At 45.0% G+C, this 17,322-nt stretch overlaps 1 protein-coding gene across 1 annotated transcript in view; it reads right to left on the bottom strand.

The window, feature by feature from the left end:
- Positions 1-15,730: 15,730 nt before the first annotated feature.
- Positions 15,731-17,322, bottom strand: part of LOC311238037 (ataxin-2-like protein) — an 89,556-nt gene continuing 87,964 nt past the window's right edge. Inside the window, exon 17 of the mRNA XM_084326001.1 lies at positions 15,731-16,093. Within this exon, the coding sequence (XP_084182127.1) occupies positions 16,058-16,093 (36 nt within the window). The 3' untranslated portion in view covers positions 15,731-16,057. The remainder of the gene's footprint in view (positions 16,094-17,322) is intronic.

Below are 17,322 nucleotides of genomic sequence, written 5' to 3'. Positions count from 1 at the left end.
GCCGTTTACTCATATCACAGGCAAATTGTGCTTTCGGTATTTATGAGGTAAATAAACCCATTTGGGGTATTATTGGAACGGACCTTGTGGACATTCATCCTTTCACCAGACGAGTACCCAGCACGAGCAACAGACGCGTCAACTATATGTTTTAGCCGGTATCAGCCTCCTCAAGGGCTTTATAGATTTATTGTTTTGTTAAGTCAAGTTGGCCCTTATAGTCGTAGTACACTTGAATGAGTGCTCCTGCCAGAGTCTTCAGGGTATTCTTGTTTACCAGAGAGGAGATCCGGTACAAGAATCAAGTTTGTTGGTTGACTTTTTTTATTACATTGGATGCCATTTTGTCACAGGAAAGATTAGCCTCTAGGATGGAACCCAGGTAGGTAATTTCATCTTTCCTTGTGACAATATTAGTCACCCACTGTAACTGAGAAGCCGTCGGTCTTGCTGAGTTTGTTATTTGAACCGAAGAGAATGGACTCTGTTTTGCCCATGTGTAATGATAGTTTGTTATCAGTTATCAATTAGCCTACAGCTAGTCTCTTTTCTAGTAGTATTAGCCTACAGCTAGTCTCTTTTCTAGTAGTATTAGCCTACAGTTAGTCTCTTTTCTAGTAGTATTAGCCTACAGCTAGTCTCTTTTCTAGTAGTATTAGCCTACAGCTAGTCTCTTTTCTAGTAGTATTAGCCTACAGCTAGTCTCTTTTCTAGTAGTATTAGCCTACAGCTAGTCTCTTTTCTAGTAGTATTAGCCTACAGCTAGTCTCTTTTCTAGTAGTATTAGTAGCAGTTTGTTTTCTTCATGTTTGCCATTTTTCTATGCTGTAAATATGTACATTTGGACTCTATTGCTGTAAATAAACAACTGGTGACTGAAGCCTCGTCATGTTCCATCTTAGCTTCCTCACAGATACCTTCAACATGTGATCTTCTGACCAGGATGGACACCAGCCCTGCTCACAGACACCAGCCCTGCTCTCAGACACCAGCCCTGCTCTCAGACACCAGCCCTGCTCACAGACACCAGCCCTGCTCTCAGACACCAGCCCTGCTCTCAGACACCAGCCCTGCTCACAGACACCAGCCCTGCTCACAGACACCAGCCCTGCTGCTCAGACACCAGCCCTGCTCTCAGACACCAGCCCTGCTCTCAGACACCAGCCCTGCTCTCAGACACCAGCCCTGCTCACAGACACCAGCCCTGCTCTCAGACACCAGCCCTGCTCACAGACACCAGCCCTGCTCTCAGACACCAGCCCTGCTCACAGACACTGTTAACACTTTGGGTGCCGGAAAACGCTTAAACACGTCATTCCCGGCCATGCTCAAGTTGCCGAAGACGCTTTACAGCGTCTTTGATCTGTTTACATCTTTTTTCGATTTTCCCCGTCTGAACTTCACCGCGGAGCTTTTGGCAGAAAATTTGAACAGGAAACTGCATTTCCTCTCAAATTTCACTAGGTGGCAGTGTCCCCCTATTTTCTAACACTATCACATGAGGGTGAATATTGTACCCCACAATGAATCTGGCATTTGTATTGGCCAGATGCAGTGGCCAATGTGACCACAGGTATAAAACGTTTGCGCGACCCCAGAATCGACAAGGTTTTGGAGGAGAGAGAGAGAGAGAGATAGATAGAGCGATAGAGAGAGAGAGATTGAGAGAGAGATATTTGAATTGAGATCAGCCTAGTCTATATTTATAGTGTTATACAGTATAGTGGTAGTATCAGAATAATTGTAAGGTTTCAGCTGTGCTTTAGAAAGTACTTAGTCGTGCTAAGTAGTAGTACTATTGTGAGGGATTAGTGTGTAGTCTAGGTAGTATATTTCAGTAGTAGTAATAGTAGTTTGATCAGTTAGTAGTTCCATTTAGATTATTAGTTCAGTATGAGGAGACGTAGTGTAGGTAAGCGAGGCGACAAACCGACAGCGGATCGGTTTGTTCAAACGAAGCTGGCGTTTGGACCCGCGGTTGCAGCACCAACGACCGGACCTTTGGTAGCTCCAGCAGCGGCACCAACGACCGGACCTTTGGTAGCTCCAGCAGCAGCAGCACCAACGACTTTGGTAGCTCCGATCGGAGAGAGCCGTGAGACCGTTGCTGGGCCCAGCAACGCGTCTCGCCCCGGGACCGGGAGCGGCTCTCCCCGACGCAGTTCGAGGAAGAGGAAGGCTGCGGTGGTCATAGCTTCTTCATCCGAGTCAGCGGACAGCGATTCGACCGCCCACGAATCTGATGGGAGCGCCGATTGGGAACCACCAGGTAATTACACGGTCTTATATATATGTGTGTGTGTGAAACGTGTATTTGATGATTTACCTAACGCTTATTTGAATCATTGTATACTGTGACTATGTAACGTTAGTTTGCCAAACCAACGCCGATATGCATTTATTATATATGTGATTGTGTGTGTGTGTGAAACGTGTATTTGATGATTTACCTAACGCTAATTGATTCATTGGATACTGTGAATATGTAACGTTAGTTCGCCAAACCAACGCCGATATGCATTTATTATATTATAGCTCCGGAGTCATCTGACGATGATCTCGGCTTGGGTCGGAGGTGTACTTATGGGTCTGATTCATCGCACGAGTGAGACGTGGGACGCGGTGGTGGTCGACGAGGGGGCAATGGTACGTCATGTTGCAATGTGAATATTGTTTTATGTGCATGTTCAAATCGATATAGTTGATGACCATGTGCTACACGTTAGGTTGCATGGCCTTGTGTGTGTGTGTGTGTGTGGGTGCACGCCCTTTGATGTGTGTAGCTTTAGGTTGCATGGCCTTGTGTGTGTGTGTGTGTGTGTAGGTGCACGCCCTTTGATGTGTGTAGCTTTAGGTTGCATGGCCTTGTGTGTGTGTGTGTGATATGCAGGCCTCGCCATAGTTCAAAGGTGTTTGAGAGGGTTCAAGTCTTTGATGTGGTGTGTGTGTGTGTTGTAATCAATGCTATTTCATTCCAGGAATTGTGCTACATGCTATGCTACACATCCATGCATATATAGGCCACCATGCTGCACACACACACACACACACACACACACACACACAAATATCAAAGGGCATGACCCCTATCCAACAGCTTTGAACTTGCAGTACATTGTGGCCTATATATGCATGGATTGTGTAGCATAGCATGTATCACAATTCCATTGATAGCACACACTGTGTGTGTGTGTGTGTGTGTGCTATCAATGGAATTGGGACTAATGCTAAATGAAATAGCATTGATTACAACACACACACACCACATCAAAGGCTTGAACCCTCTCAAACACCTTTGAACTATGGCGAGGCCTGCATACCACACACACACACATGTACATGTACATGCTTTGATGTACAATGGCCGCTGATTTATTTTGTGTTCATTACAGGATCCGACACCGAATCCGGGGCCGATACACCAACATGCTTGGGTATGTACTAACTACATTTATGTATGTGTAAATGTATTACTATTGTGTTTTATGAGACTTACTTACTGAATGAATTTAATCCAATTCAGATTCTGGCGCAGACCCCGCAGAGAGTGACGCAGAGACTGGCAACGACATAGGATCACATTCTACTCCTGCAGGTAATTGTACATAAAATATAACACATAATGCTATATATATATATATATATATATACATCATGTAAATACAATGACAATACGTTGCCCTAGTGTAATGTATTACATCATGTGATTCTAGAACTGGATGCTAGTCTGGACATGCCGGAACCCGTTGCAGGGCGGAAACGCACATCTAAGAGCGGTAAGTTGGCCTCACTCTGCACACCACTTCCAGCTCTGACCTCTGACCGCCACACCACGTCCAGCTCTGACATCTGAACCCCACACACACTCACTCATTCACTCACACACAGTTTGTAACTACGTGGCATATGAATGTCTACAGTAGGGGTGTTATAGTATATTTGTATAATTGACAGGTCGTGGCGTGCAACGCGGAGGAGCGAAGAGCAGGGCTGCGATCCGTCAGGAAGAGGAGAATGCCTGGTCTCGTGAGGGCTGGGTGCCTCACAGGATCCCCTTCACAGCCCAACCGGGGTTGCTCCAGGACGCCGCAGCACTGAAATCGTACCGGCCTGCGAAATGGATGGATCTGTTCCTGACAGATGCTTTTCTGAATTCCATTGTTGCCCAGACCAACCTCTACGCTGAGCAGTCCATTGCCCGGCTGGACCCCACACTAACCAGTAGCAGGGCACTGCTTTGGAAGCCCCTCGCATTGAAGGAGCTGAAGAAGTTCCTTGGACTCAATTTCCTTAGCAGTGTCCTGCGGAAGCCTCGCGTGGACCAATGACGACATGATGTACACACCATATTACTCGCAGACCATGCCACGCAACCGGTTTCAATTGATCTGGCGATTCCTCCACTTTGCGGACAATACTTCCCTGGAAGTTAGAGACAAATTGTGCAAAGTACGCCCTGTAGTCGACCATGTAAACGCGAGGTGCAAGGACCTGTACCAGCCTGAACGTGAGCTCGCCATTGACGAGGGGGTGATGGCATGGCGAGGCCGCCTGACCTTCCGGGTCTACAACCCCAACAAGCCCACCCGCTATGGCATCAAGTCTTACTTCCTGTGCGAATCACGCACAGGATATTGCTTTGCATTTAAGCCATATTGTCGGGAAGGCTCGCTCCTGGGGGACACGGTCGTCGGTCTGCTTGGACGTCTGTCTGGGGCCGGCTATACGCTCTATATGGACAACTTCTACAACTCGGTACGTATGTCCGCCAGGCTCCGACAGTTGAGGACCGACGTCTGTGGTACCCTCAGGAAGCACCGGGGGGAGCCAGCCATCATCAAGAACGTGACCAAACGTGACATCGGTGTGGGGGAGCGCATTGCGGTCAACAACAAGGAGGTCCTGATCGTGGCATGGCGCGATAAGAGAATCGTGAAGACCATCAGCAGCTACCACGAGGACACCATGGAAACGGTGATGGTGTGGAAGAAGCAGAAGAAGGGCAAAGCGCTGAGGGTGGAGATGCTCAAGCCGTCATCAATCATGGAGTACAATAAATTCATGAACGGCGTCGATCAGCTGGATCAAAATATCTCGTACTATCCGGTTACACGTAAGACTGGAAAGTGGACCAAAAAGTTTGTGATGTATCTGATCCAAATATGTATGTTCAACGCTTTTGTCTTGTACAAAAAAAAGCACCCACAAGGGCATTACCACAACCTCTTCCGGTTCACCAGGGCTGTGGCGCGGACCTACACAGATGGTCTGGAGAAGAAGATTCCTGGGGTGACAGCGGAGATGGAGGCGGAAGCAGGGGGTGGGGATGAGGAGGAGGCAGGGGCTGAGCAGGTGGGGCGTGGCGACCCTAGGGCCCCACTGGGGGACCCGCAGAGCAGATTAGTGGGTGGCTTTGTGAAGCATGTAATGGTTGCATACAAAGCCACCCCCAAGCGAAAGCTACCGTGTAGGAAATGTCGGGTCTGCAGTAGGCGTGGCATCAGGAGTGAGACCAGATATTTTTGCACATCGTGCAAAGTCCCCCTGCATCATGACAAATTCTTTGCTCTGTACCACACAAAGAGGGATTTCTCTAAATAGTTTCTTTATTAGTTGTCATACAGAAGTACAGACTACTTCTAAATAATCCGGCACACAGAAGTACAGATTACTTCTAAATAATCCATCATTGTGTGATACAGACAGAACCATGTGTACCGGTACATAGTATAGCTAGCTGAGAGTAGTATAGTATAGTGTAGTATAGTATAGTATATTATAGTATAGTATAGTATAGTGTATGGGTAGTTGCACTGTTTTCTGTACAAGACAAATGCGTTGAACACATGTATTTGGGCCACGGTTGTCGATATTGCATAGGCATGTTTGGACCACTTGCAGATGAGACGTTATGTTAGCGATCTAGCTGTATCGACTCCATTCATAATTTGCATTGTGTGTGTATATAGTTTATTTTTTTATTTATCTTTTTCCCCCCTCATTTTTACCGTTTGCACAGAACCAATGGTTGCTGACAGTCACCCAGTTTATAAAAGTATATACTGTAGGTAACATACCACACTTTTCTAATGCAGTCCATTGGCCTCTTATTTATATACTTTGGAAGCATGTATTGGATATTTTTTGGTCCACAGATCTGGCGCTTCATCCATTTATAAATGGACAATGCAGTCATCGATGCGAGAGACCAAGTAAGATATGCCCTGTAGTTCATGTGACGTGCCTGTACTGTGAATGTTACCAGCAAACTTCTAAATGCACTGAAACAATGGTTGGTTATCCTCCAGTGTTCACTTTTTATAAGGTATTGTCTTGGTAAATTACCATAATCCTATACTGTGAATGTTACCAGCAAACTTCTAAATGCACTGAAACAATGGTTGGTTATCCTCCAGTGTTCACTTTTTATAAGGTATTGTCTTGGTAAATTACCATAATCCTATACTGTGAATGTTACCAGCAAACTTCTAAATGCACTGAAACAATGGTTGGTTATCCTCCAGTGTTCACTTTTTATAAGGTATTGTCTTGGTAAATTACCATAATCCTATACTGTGAATGTTACCAGCAAACTTCTAAATGCACTGAAACAATGGTTGGTTATCCTCCAGTGTTCACTTTTTATAAGGTATTGTCTTGGTAAATTACCATAATCCTATACTGTGAATGTTACCAGCAAACTTCTAAATGCACTGAAACAATGGTTGGTTATCCTCCAGTGTTCACTTTTTATAAGGTATTGTCTTGGTAAATTACCATAATCCTATACTGTGAATGTTACCAGCAAACTCCTAAATGCACTGACACAATGGTTGGTTATCATCAGCCAGTGTTCACTTTTTATAAGGTATTGTCTTGGTAAATTACCATAATCCTATACTGTGAATGTTACCAGCAAACTTCTAAATGCACTGAAACAATGGTTGGTTATCATCAGCCAGTGTTCACTTTTTATAAGGTATTGTCTTGGTAAATTACCATAATCCTATACTGTGAATGTTACCAGCAAACTTCTAAATGCACTGAAACAATGGTTGATTATCCTCCAGTGTTCACTTTTTATAAGGTATTGTCTTGGTAAATTACCATAATCCTATACTGTGAATGTTACCAGCAAACTCCTAAATGCACTGAAACAATGGTTGGTTATCATCAGCCAGTGTTCACTTTTTATAAGGTATTGTCTTGGTAAATTACCATAATTTTATACTGTGAATGTTACCAGCATATGTGTCTAATGCACAGCAACAATGGTTGGTACTGATGACTTGTCACCCAGTTTATTGAACATATTTTGCAATAAAAATGTTCATTTCATCAAAGTTTAAAGTTTTCTGCATTGTAAAGTATTCTGTATTTTATAATAATGTTTTCTGGACCTACACCAGTAGTTATAACTTACTTGTTCATTAGCGCCAGGCATGGTGGTTGATAAGGTAGTAGTATTTCCAGGTGAAACTAATTGATATATTATCAATACAAGATATTATTACTTTATGAATGTGTTTATCATGTATGGACGAATAAATTGGAAAACAGGTAGGTAGAGCAACAGTGTCTACAACACAGGAGCAGATTATGCACAGTACATGAATGAGAAACAGTCGAAATGTTTTTTGTTTAGTTTATTGCATGCACATGATCTATAATACCTGATCGGTACAATATCTACTAACCTGATCAATACAATATATTCCCACCTGATCGATATAATAGTATTACTGCATTTCAAGTTTGTCAGTCAGTCGGACTGTCAGTCAGTCGGACTGTCAATCAATCAATCAATCAAACAACCAACAAAACAATCAATCAATCAAACCAATCAATAAATCTATCAAACAATCTATGAATCAAACAACCAATAAAACAATCAAACAATCAATCAAACAACCAACAAAACAATCAATCAAACAAATCAATCAATCAAACAACCAACAAAACAATAAAACAATCTATCAATCAAACCAATAAAACAATCAAACAATCTATGAATCAAACAACCAATAAAACAATCAAACAATCAATCAATCAAACAACCAACAAAACAATCAATCAAACCAATCAATCAATCAAACAATCTATGAATCAAACAACCAATAAAACAATCAAACAATCAATCAAACAACCAACAAAACAATCAATCAATCAAACAAATCAATCAATCAAACAACCAACAAAACAATAAAACAATCTATCAATCAAACCAATCAATCAATCAAACAATCTATGAATCAAACAACCAATAAAACAATCAAACAATCAAACAACCAACAAAACAATCAATCAAACAAATCAATCAATCAACCAACAAAACAATCAAACAATCTATCAATCAATCAAACTATGAATCAAACAACCAATAAAACAATCAAACAATCAAACAACCAACAAAACAATCAATCAATCAAACAAATCAATCAATCAACCAACAAAACAATAAAACATTCTATCAATCAAACCAATAAAACAATCTGTCAAACAATCAAACCATCCATCCATCCATCCCAGTCTAAATTGCTTTATAACACGTTCAGTACCTATTATCACCCCGCCGGCGCACCTTTCATAAAAGTGCCTGTAAGTCCTGTTCTAAAGAATTTACCTGTATTTTTACCCTTTGTTGACGTTTTTTAACTTGTAATTGTGAACGAACGAAGACATGCAGAAACAAACGTTTTTTTTCATTGTGTACATCAACTTGTCGTCTTCAAATGAGCCAAACCATTTCCCCATAGTTATAATATAAAATATAGAAATAGCTCCGCTAAGATCATGAGATATGCTAAAATCGCCCAGGAATCCTGGCAATCCACAGTCATTTTCCGGATTTCTGGCCGGCACCCAAAGTGTTAACAAAGAAACCATTTCTGGGGGACAAGGCTTGAGGTTGAATTTAAAAGTTTATTATTTATCCATTTATTATTATTAATTTCATTGCATTTCAATTGTGTCATTATTTATGAATATTTATGAATATTGTTTTGCCTGCAGGAGGAGAGATGATCCATCAAGCTGTTGTGAAGTTATTCAGGTTCATCAAGTCCTCAATCCATCCCACAATGCAACACTTCTGGAATGCACTTCTTCGGTGGTCCCACCCAGGGAGCTAATGTTGGCTATTAAATAGACATTTTTAGACATTACGTTGTATGAAATACTTGCCAGTAGTGTAGCCAATGAAAAGCCATTAGCTTATTTGCCCGAGTCCCGTGGGTCAGAGTTCTCCCGTGGGGCGGGTTCTGAGCGAACCGGGAAGCAAGCAGGCAGCGCACGGCAGAAACGCAGTCATGAAACCACAAATGTTTGAATCCACACGACAACATGCAGGCAAAGGGTTAATAATAATAATAAAAAAAAAAAAGCATCTGAAATGCCGGAGGGCCCTGGTGTTGTGTTGGAAATGGGTCACCCTTGTTGTGGTGTGGATTCAAACCTTTTGGTTTCCAGAATCCGGCCAGAACTCCACGACCACGGGACTCAGTAAGTAAAGCTAATAGCTTTGCATCCACTACACTACTGGCGAGTATTTCATACAACTTAATGTCCAAAGATCCAAACTATGCCCTTAAGTTAGCAAGGCACTGATTCTTTCGGACTGTCCAAGAGTAAAGAGTCGATTCAGAATTCATTCACCTTTTAAAGAGTCTACCACCACAGAGACAGTGGGATCGAATCCAGCTGTGGTGCTTCCGGGTTGGCCGACCGGCCATACTAACACAATTGGCCGTGTTAGAGGGTGGGAAACCCGGCAAGGGTGGGTCCTGTTAGTTGTAAACAGCAACTCCTACAGGTCGGTCAGGGCGCCTGCACAGCGAGGGAGGGAAATGGTGAAGGTAGTGTGACCTCCCACGTGTTACACTTCACCAATGAGAGTCCTCGCTGCCAGGTGAAAAGAGGCTGCTGGCTGTCTCTCCTATGTATCGGAGGAAACATGTGATAGACTTCAGGGCTCCCTAGACCGACCAGTGGGGGGCACATGCGCGCAACGACCAGGAAGGGGAGGGGGGAATTGGCATAACGACTAAATTGGGATGGGAGGAAAATACAGAAAATAGGAGAAAAAGTGGATACATTTTTTTTTATATACACCCACTGTTTCAGCCTGTCGCCACCTACTGCACTATGTAGAAAGATGTCTCTTGCTTGAGAGTGAGCGGTGAGAGAGAGATGGGGGTGAGAGATCTATGACGACATGGTACATCACTTATCTTCGAGGTGTGGAGCCGTGGTTTTTTACAACGGAGGACTCGTTCATTTATAGCTTCAGCAAAAGACAAACATATATTCAAACTAATAATGAAAACAGTTATATCTCGATAGCAGTCTAAACATTAGCCAGACTTGGTCGTAAAATTAAATGGGTTATGAATAACAAGATGGCGGCGTTCAGCATCATATCAACAGTCACAGGGAGACAAACTAAAAGTCCCATCCTGTATGTAATTAGTAACTCCAGAGAACTCAATGACTGGTTGTCGCGGTAACAGGAAACTCAATGCAGCTCCGTCACGCAAACTAGTCTCTAACTAGAACTAGTCAAATGATGAATCTGTCTCTAACTAGAACTAGTCAAATGATGAATCTGTCTCTAACTAAACTAGTCTGAAATGACACACCTGTCTCTAACTAAACTAGTCTGAAATGACACACCTGTCTCTAACTAAACTAGTCTGAAATGACACACCTGTCTCTAACTAAAACTAGTCTGAAATGACACACCTGTCTCTAACTAAAACTAGTCTGAAATGACACACCTGTCTCTAACTAAAACTAGTCTGAAATGACACATCTGTCTCTAACTAAAACTAGTCTGAAATGACACACCTGTCTCTAACTAAAACTAGTCTGAAATGACACACCTGTCTCTAACTAAACTAGTCTGAAATGACACACCTGTCTCAGCAGCAGCAGCACACAGTCCTCTTTTGACATGATCCAACAATCGCTTGCTGGGGGCGGCAACAATGTTCTCCACTCGAGGCTGCACTCTTTGGATCTATGGACCTCTAAAGAGGCTCTCTGGATCTATGGACCTCAAAAGAGGCTCTCTCTAGACCACTTTAATCGTGATGTACCTCGAAAGAGGCACTCTCTTGACCACTTTAATCGTGATGTACCTCGAAAGAGGCACTCTCTAGACCACTTTAATCGTGATGTACCTCGAAAGAGGCACTCTCTAGACCACTTTAATCGTGATGTACCTCTAAAGAGGCACTCTCTAGACCACTTTAATCACGATGTACCTCGAAAGAGGCACTCTCTAGACCACTTTAATCACGATGTACCTCGAAAGAGGCACTCTCTAGACCACTTTAATCACGATGTACCTCTAAAGAGGCACTCTCTAGACCACTTTCATCGCGATGTACCTCGAAAGAGGCACTCTCTAGACCACTTTAATCGTGATGTACCTCGAAAGAGGCACTCTCTAGACCACTTTAATCGTGATGTACCTCGAAAGAGGCACTCTCTTGACCACTTTAAACGTGATGTACCTCGAAAGAGGCACTCTCTAGACCACTTTAATCGTGATGTACCTCGAAAGAGGCACTCTCTTGACCACTTTAAACGTGATGTACCTCGAAAGAGGCACTCTCTAGACCACTTTAATCGTGATGTACCTCTAAAGAGGCACTCTCTAGACCACTTTAATCGTGATGGACCTCTAAAGAGGCACTCTCTAGACCACTTTAATCGTGATGGACCTCTAAAGAGGCACTCTCTAGACCACTTTAATCGTGATGGACCTCTAAAGAGGCACTCTCTAGACCACTTTAATCGTGATGGACCTCTAAAGAGGCACTCTCTAGACCACTTTAATCGTGATGACCTCTAAAGAGGCACTCTAGACCACTTTCATCGCGATGTACCTCGAAAGAGGCACTCTCTAGACCACTTTAATCACGATGTACCTCTAAAGAGGCACTCTAGACCACTTTCATCGCGATGTACCTCGAAAGAGGCACTCTCTAGACCACTTTAATCACGATGTACCTCTAAAGAGGCACTCTCTAGACCACTTTAATCGTGATGGACCTCTAAAGAGGCACTCTCTAGACCACTTTAATCACGATGTACCTATAAAGAGGCACTCTCTAGACCACTTTAATCGTGATGGACCTCTAAAGAGGCACTCTCTAGACCACTTTCATCGTGATGGACCTCTAAAGAGGCACTCTCTAGACCACTTTAATCGTGATGTACCTCTAAAGAGGCACTCTCTAGACCACTTTAATCGTGATGGACCTCTAAAGAGGCACTCTCTAGACCACTTTAATCGTGATGGACCTCTAAAGAGGCACTCTCTAGACCACTTTAATCGTGATGGACCTCTAAAGAGGCACTCTCTAGACCACTTTAATCGTGATGGACCTCTAAAGAGGCACTCTCTAGACCACTTTAATCGTGATGACCTCTAAAGAGGCACTCTAGACCACTTTCATCGCGATGTACCTCGAAAGAGGCACTCTCTAGACCACTTTAATCACGATGTACCTCTAAAGAGGCACTCTAGACCACTTTCATCGCGATGTACCTCGAAAGAGGCACTCTCTAGACCACTTTAATCACGATGTACCTCTAAAGAGGCACTCTCTAGACCACTTTAATCGTGATGGACCTCTAAAGAGGCACTCTCTAGACCACTTTAATCACGATGTACCTATAAAGAGGCACTCTCTAGACCACTTTAATCGTGATGGACCTCTAAAGAGGCACTCTCTAGACCACTTTCATCGTGATGGACCTCTAAAGAGGCACTCTCTCGTCACGGTCAGGGCAGGGCCAGAGTGTGCAGCAGGGTGCCTGTATTCTCTGCTGTGTGATCTTGTCCCAGAAATGTTGAAACAATGACCAGGATTAATAGGTTTCACTATATAGAAGACTTATAAACATGCTCAAAAGAACATGATCTAGTGTGTAATTACTCCGCACGACTGAGCACCCCTGCCAAACTAACACATAATGAAGATCAAAACACCATATACCAAGCCAAATAAATAGTCTTAACAGGTTATCAAAACCACAGTAGTATCCTAGGATTCAGCCAAATCATTTGTTGTTCAACTACCTTTCAGTTGTGTGAAGTCTACGTTTATTATTTCAGATCATTAACGCTGAATCCACACCAAGTTGGCGATCAGTGGCCAAGATGGGGAGGTTAATTTGTGGACAGCGGCGCAGGGAGGGGGGGAGCAGGGAGGGGTGGAGCCTGGTACCGCGGCTACCGCTATCCTCTGCTCTGAAAAGTTGACGAGTCATAAGAAAATGCTCAAGTTGTCTGGATAAATGCGGTTCGTATTCGAGATGACGATCGCTATTCTTCTGAGATTAGTTGCTACCTTGATATGCGTTGTCATTTGAACCACGCCCTGCAAGTGAGGCTGTCCGGCACAAACAGTGTCTGAGGAAAAGCCCCAAGCAGCATCATCAAGGACCCCTCTCACCCCAACCACAGACCGTTTGGAGGCGCTAGGTTTAGTGAGTGATTCAGGTTCACCGACGGAACTGTTAATCATAACTTGTCAGGTTCCAATCAAGGAAGTTATATAAGATTTGAATACTTTGGGGAGTTTTGGGAAAAAGATTTACTTGTGAACTAGTCTGTGATTACAACGCAGAGTAGAAGAAGAGCAATGTCGAAACGAACGATGAGCCAACAGCGACCAAAGCAGAGAGATTCACTTCATCGTCCGTGGGGGAACAGTGGGGAGGGGCAGGGGGGTGGAGCCTGAAACTGGCTGACCATCAGAAATCACTTCTAGGATTTTACTTCTCAGCTGTATATTTAATGATAAACTAGCATGAGAACTTGTTAGTTAGTGAATGGTTACCCGGAGAGGGATATTATTATGTAACACTACTGACTCCAACTGGTTGCAGTGCGATTCAAATCAACTCTTAAAAGAGTTGTTCGTTTTGAACGACTCTTTCACAAATCGCACATCACTGCAAGGCAGTCAAACACACAGCAGTTAGATGTAAACATAGAAACAGACTGTAGCTTCATGTTGTAAGCACCTTTTGTAGACTGCCGTCGTCATTGTATTGCTTGGCAAAAGCGCTCTTACCTTTCTGATATTCTGTTGTGAGCTACACCCGGGCTGAGCCAGCTGACGTCTTGAAGGCTAATGTTAGCTAGCATCATGACGTCTTGAAAGCTAATGTTAGCTAGCTTCATGACGTCTTGAAGGCTAATGTTAGCTAGCTTCATGACGTCTTGAAGGCTAATGTTAGCTAGCTTCATGACGTCTTGAAGGCTAATGTTAGCTAGCTTCATGACGTCTTGAAGGCTAATGTTAGCTAGCTTCATGACGTCTTGAAGGCTAATGTTAGCTAGCTTCAGGACGTCTTGAAGGCTAATGTTAGCTAGCTTCATGACGTCTTGAAGGCTAATGCTAGCTAGCTTCAGGACGTATTGAAGGCTAATGTTTGCTAGCTTTATGTACACCAACATGGTGTTTTGCAACCAAAGCAACAAAAGACAACTGTAGCTTTTAGCAGTGAAAAGCATTGGACCGCTGTGTGCAGTGACCTGGAGGAGGCAGCAGAGCGCCAGGCTAACCTCCCTGCAGTGACCTGGAGGGGGCAGCAGAGCGCCAGGCTAACCTCACTGCAGTGACCTGGAGGGGGCAGCAGAGCGCCAGGCTAACCTCACTGCAGTGACCTGGAGGGGGCAGCAGGCTAACCTCACTGCAGTGACCTGGAGGGGGCAGCAGAGCGCCAGGCTAACCTCACTGCAGTGACCTGGAGGGGGCAGCAGGCTAACCTCCCTGCAGTGACCTGGAGGGGGCAGCAGAGCGCCAGGCTAACCTCCCTGCAGTGACCTGGAGGGGGCAGCAGAGCGCCAGGCTAACCTCCCTGCAGTGACCTGGAGGGGGCAGCAGAGCGCCAGGCTAACCTCCCTGCAGTGACCTGGAGGGGGCAGCAGAGCGCCAGGCTAACCTCACTGCAGTGACCTGGAGGGGGTAGCAGAGCGCCAGGCTAACCTCACTGCAGTGACCTGGAGGGGGCAGCAGAGCGCCAGGCTAACCTCACCGCAGTGACCTGGAGGGGGCAGCAGAGCGCCAGGCTAACCTCACTGACTGTATTGAACCGCGCTCCTCCGGGACAAACTGTGTCTGAGGAAAGCCCGCAGCATCATCAAGGACCCCTCTCACCCCAACCACAGACCGTTTGGAGGCGCTACGAGAATCTCAGGGGAATATCCTGTCTGCCTGAATTCAGTGTTAACCCTTTCACTATCACACTACAGACGGTTAACCCTTCACTATCACACTACAGACGGTTAACCCTTCACTATCACACTACAGACGGTTAACCGGGCTAACCTTACGGACTGTATTCAGGCAATTCACAACAGAAGTGGGAACAATCGGAAGGTCTGTCGCCAAGCGGTGAAAACCACTAGCATCTGATGATGATGATGATACGAGGCCCGTCGCCACAGAGGAAGTGAGTGCGCTGCTCCGTGTGTTGCATTGTGGGGCGGACCGGAGGACTGGAGAAACCCGAATGACGCCTTTATATGAATGTCCACCGGGGGAAGGGAAAGGTAACATCCTCCTCCGTCTTCGCGCCGCCCACCAGGTCCCGGCGGGGGGGGGGGGGGGGGGGGGGGGGGGGGGCCTTCTCTCCGGGGACACCGGTCACATTGAAGACCACTGAGGAACACAGTCTGTTCTTTGCTTCATTTCTAACCCTCGTCAGAGTGGAAGGAACCCCCCCTCCCCCCTCATTCCCCCCCTTTGTTCTCCTCTTTACTAAAATAACTGGGGTTTAAAGAGACATACAAACAAAAACAGAATTAAAAGCTTTTCTCAGTGAGGGAATGTAGTATGGCGTGAAGGGTTCCGAGAGGGTGGGGCCAGGAGGATCATCTAAGGTGCTCTCCGTACGCTCAAGTCCAGATGGTGGAAACTTCTTCAGAGGGTTAGTAGTCATCGTCCTCCCAGTTTCCTCTGTGGGCCTCAGTAGGTCGAGGGGGGATGGGGGGAGGGTGGGGGTGGTTAGGCTCAGTTCCCAGTGGGGTGAAAGGTCAGCTGTTGGCCAGGGTGAGGCTGCATCTGGACAGCTGCAAAACAAACGCACACAAAACACACACAAGGGCATTGATGCGAAGAGATTTGATCACGCAAACCATTTCACTCGCAGCGCAAACAATTTTAATCACATCAAATGATATGACAATTTGACATCGTCACACAATAATGATAATAATAAAATTATGACCTTATGACATACTGACAACACGTCACTGATCGCTAAGAAGTATCACACGTATCAGTCGTGGGGCTGCCGCGGTTACCGCATTATCGCGGTATCGCTATCACGTCATGCTCACTGCAGAGTCAAGCTGATTACCACATCACCGACTGTTTTTAATAAAAAAAATAGATATATTATAATAATAATTATAATTAGGCGGCTGGGTGGCGCAGCGGAGATTGCGCTCGTCACCAATGCAAGAGACTCCGGTCTCGAATCCGGGTGTCAGCATTGCCTCCGGCTTGGGCCAGCCGTCATACTAACTCAATTGGGATAGTATGAGTTAGAGGGTGGAAGTCGATGGGTGGGGATTTGGACGTTGTGGACAGCGACTCCTACAGGTCGGTTGGGGACGCCTGCACAGCAAGAGACAGGAAGTAGCGGGGGTAGTGTGAGCCTCCCATGCGTTACACTCGCCACTGAGAGTCCGCGCTGGCAGGTGAAAAGATGTGACAGGCTGCCTCCTCATGTACCGGAGGGGACACGTGATGCACAGCTTCTATCCTCCCTACAACCGACCAGTGAGGGCATAGTCGAGCACGTTCAAGACAGGGAGGGGAGAATTGGAACGCGAAATTGGGATGGGAGAAAAATAGAAAATAAGAAAGAAAGTGGATAAAATGCTTGTGTATAGCCTATTTTCTTCACGCCATGTGTTCGAAAGTTTCCACTCGCAGTTGCGCAGTTGACATTCTGACCGAACCCCAGAACGTGCTTTGTTTCACTGCTTTGCTGCTACGGAAAGTTTTCTGCTAAAAACATGGATCTTGTAGCGAAACCCAATCGAAGGGCATTCGGATGCCGTAAATGCTGCCGTTTTGATCCCGAAAGAAGACGGAGTGGTCACGGTTAGCGAGGACAGGTAAGTTCTGGTTCTGTTCTGGAGCAGTAGATATGCCATATTGTGTGTGTGTGTGTGTGTGTGTGTGTGTGTGTGTGTGTGTGTGTGTGTGTGTGTGTGTGTGTGTGTGTGTGTGTGTGTGTGTGTGTGTGCGCTGAGTAAAACGTTAGCAAGTTGGCTCCGTCTATTTGCTG

This window comes from Notolepis coatsorum (assembly GCF_963971535.1).
Source record: "Notolepis coatsorum genome assembly, chromosome: 12".
Lineage (NCBI taxonomy): Eukaryota > Metazoa > Chordata > Actinopteri > Aulopiformes > Paralepididae > Notolepis > Notolepis coatsorum.
Note: the sequence above shows the minus strand (reverse complement) of the source record. Positions and strands in the feature narration are given on the sequence as shown.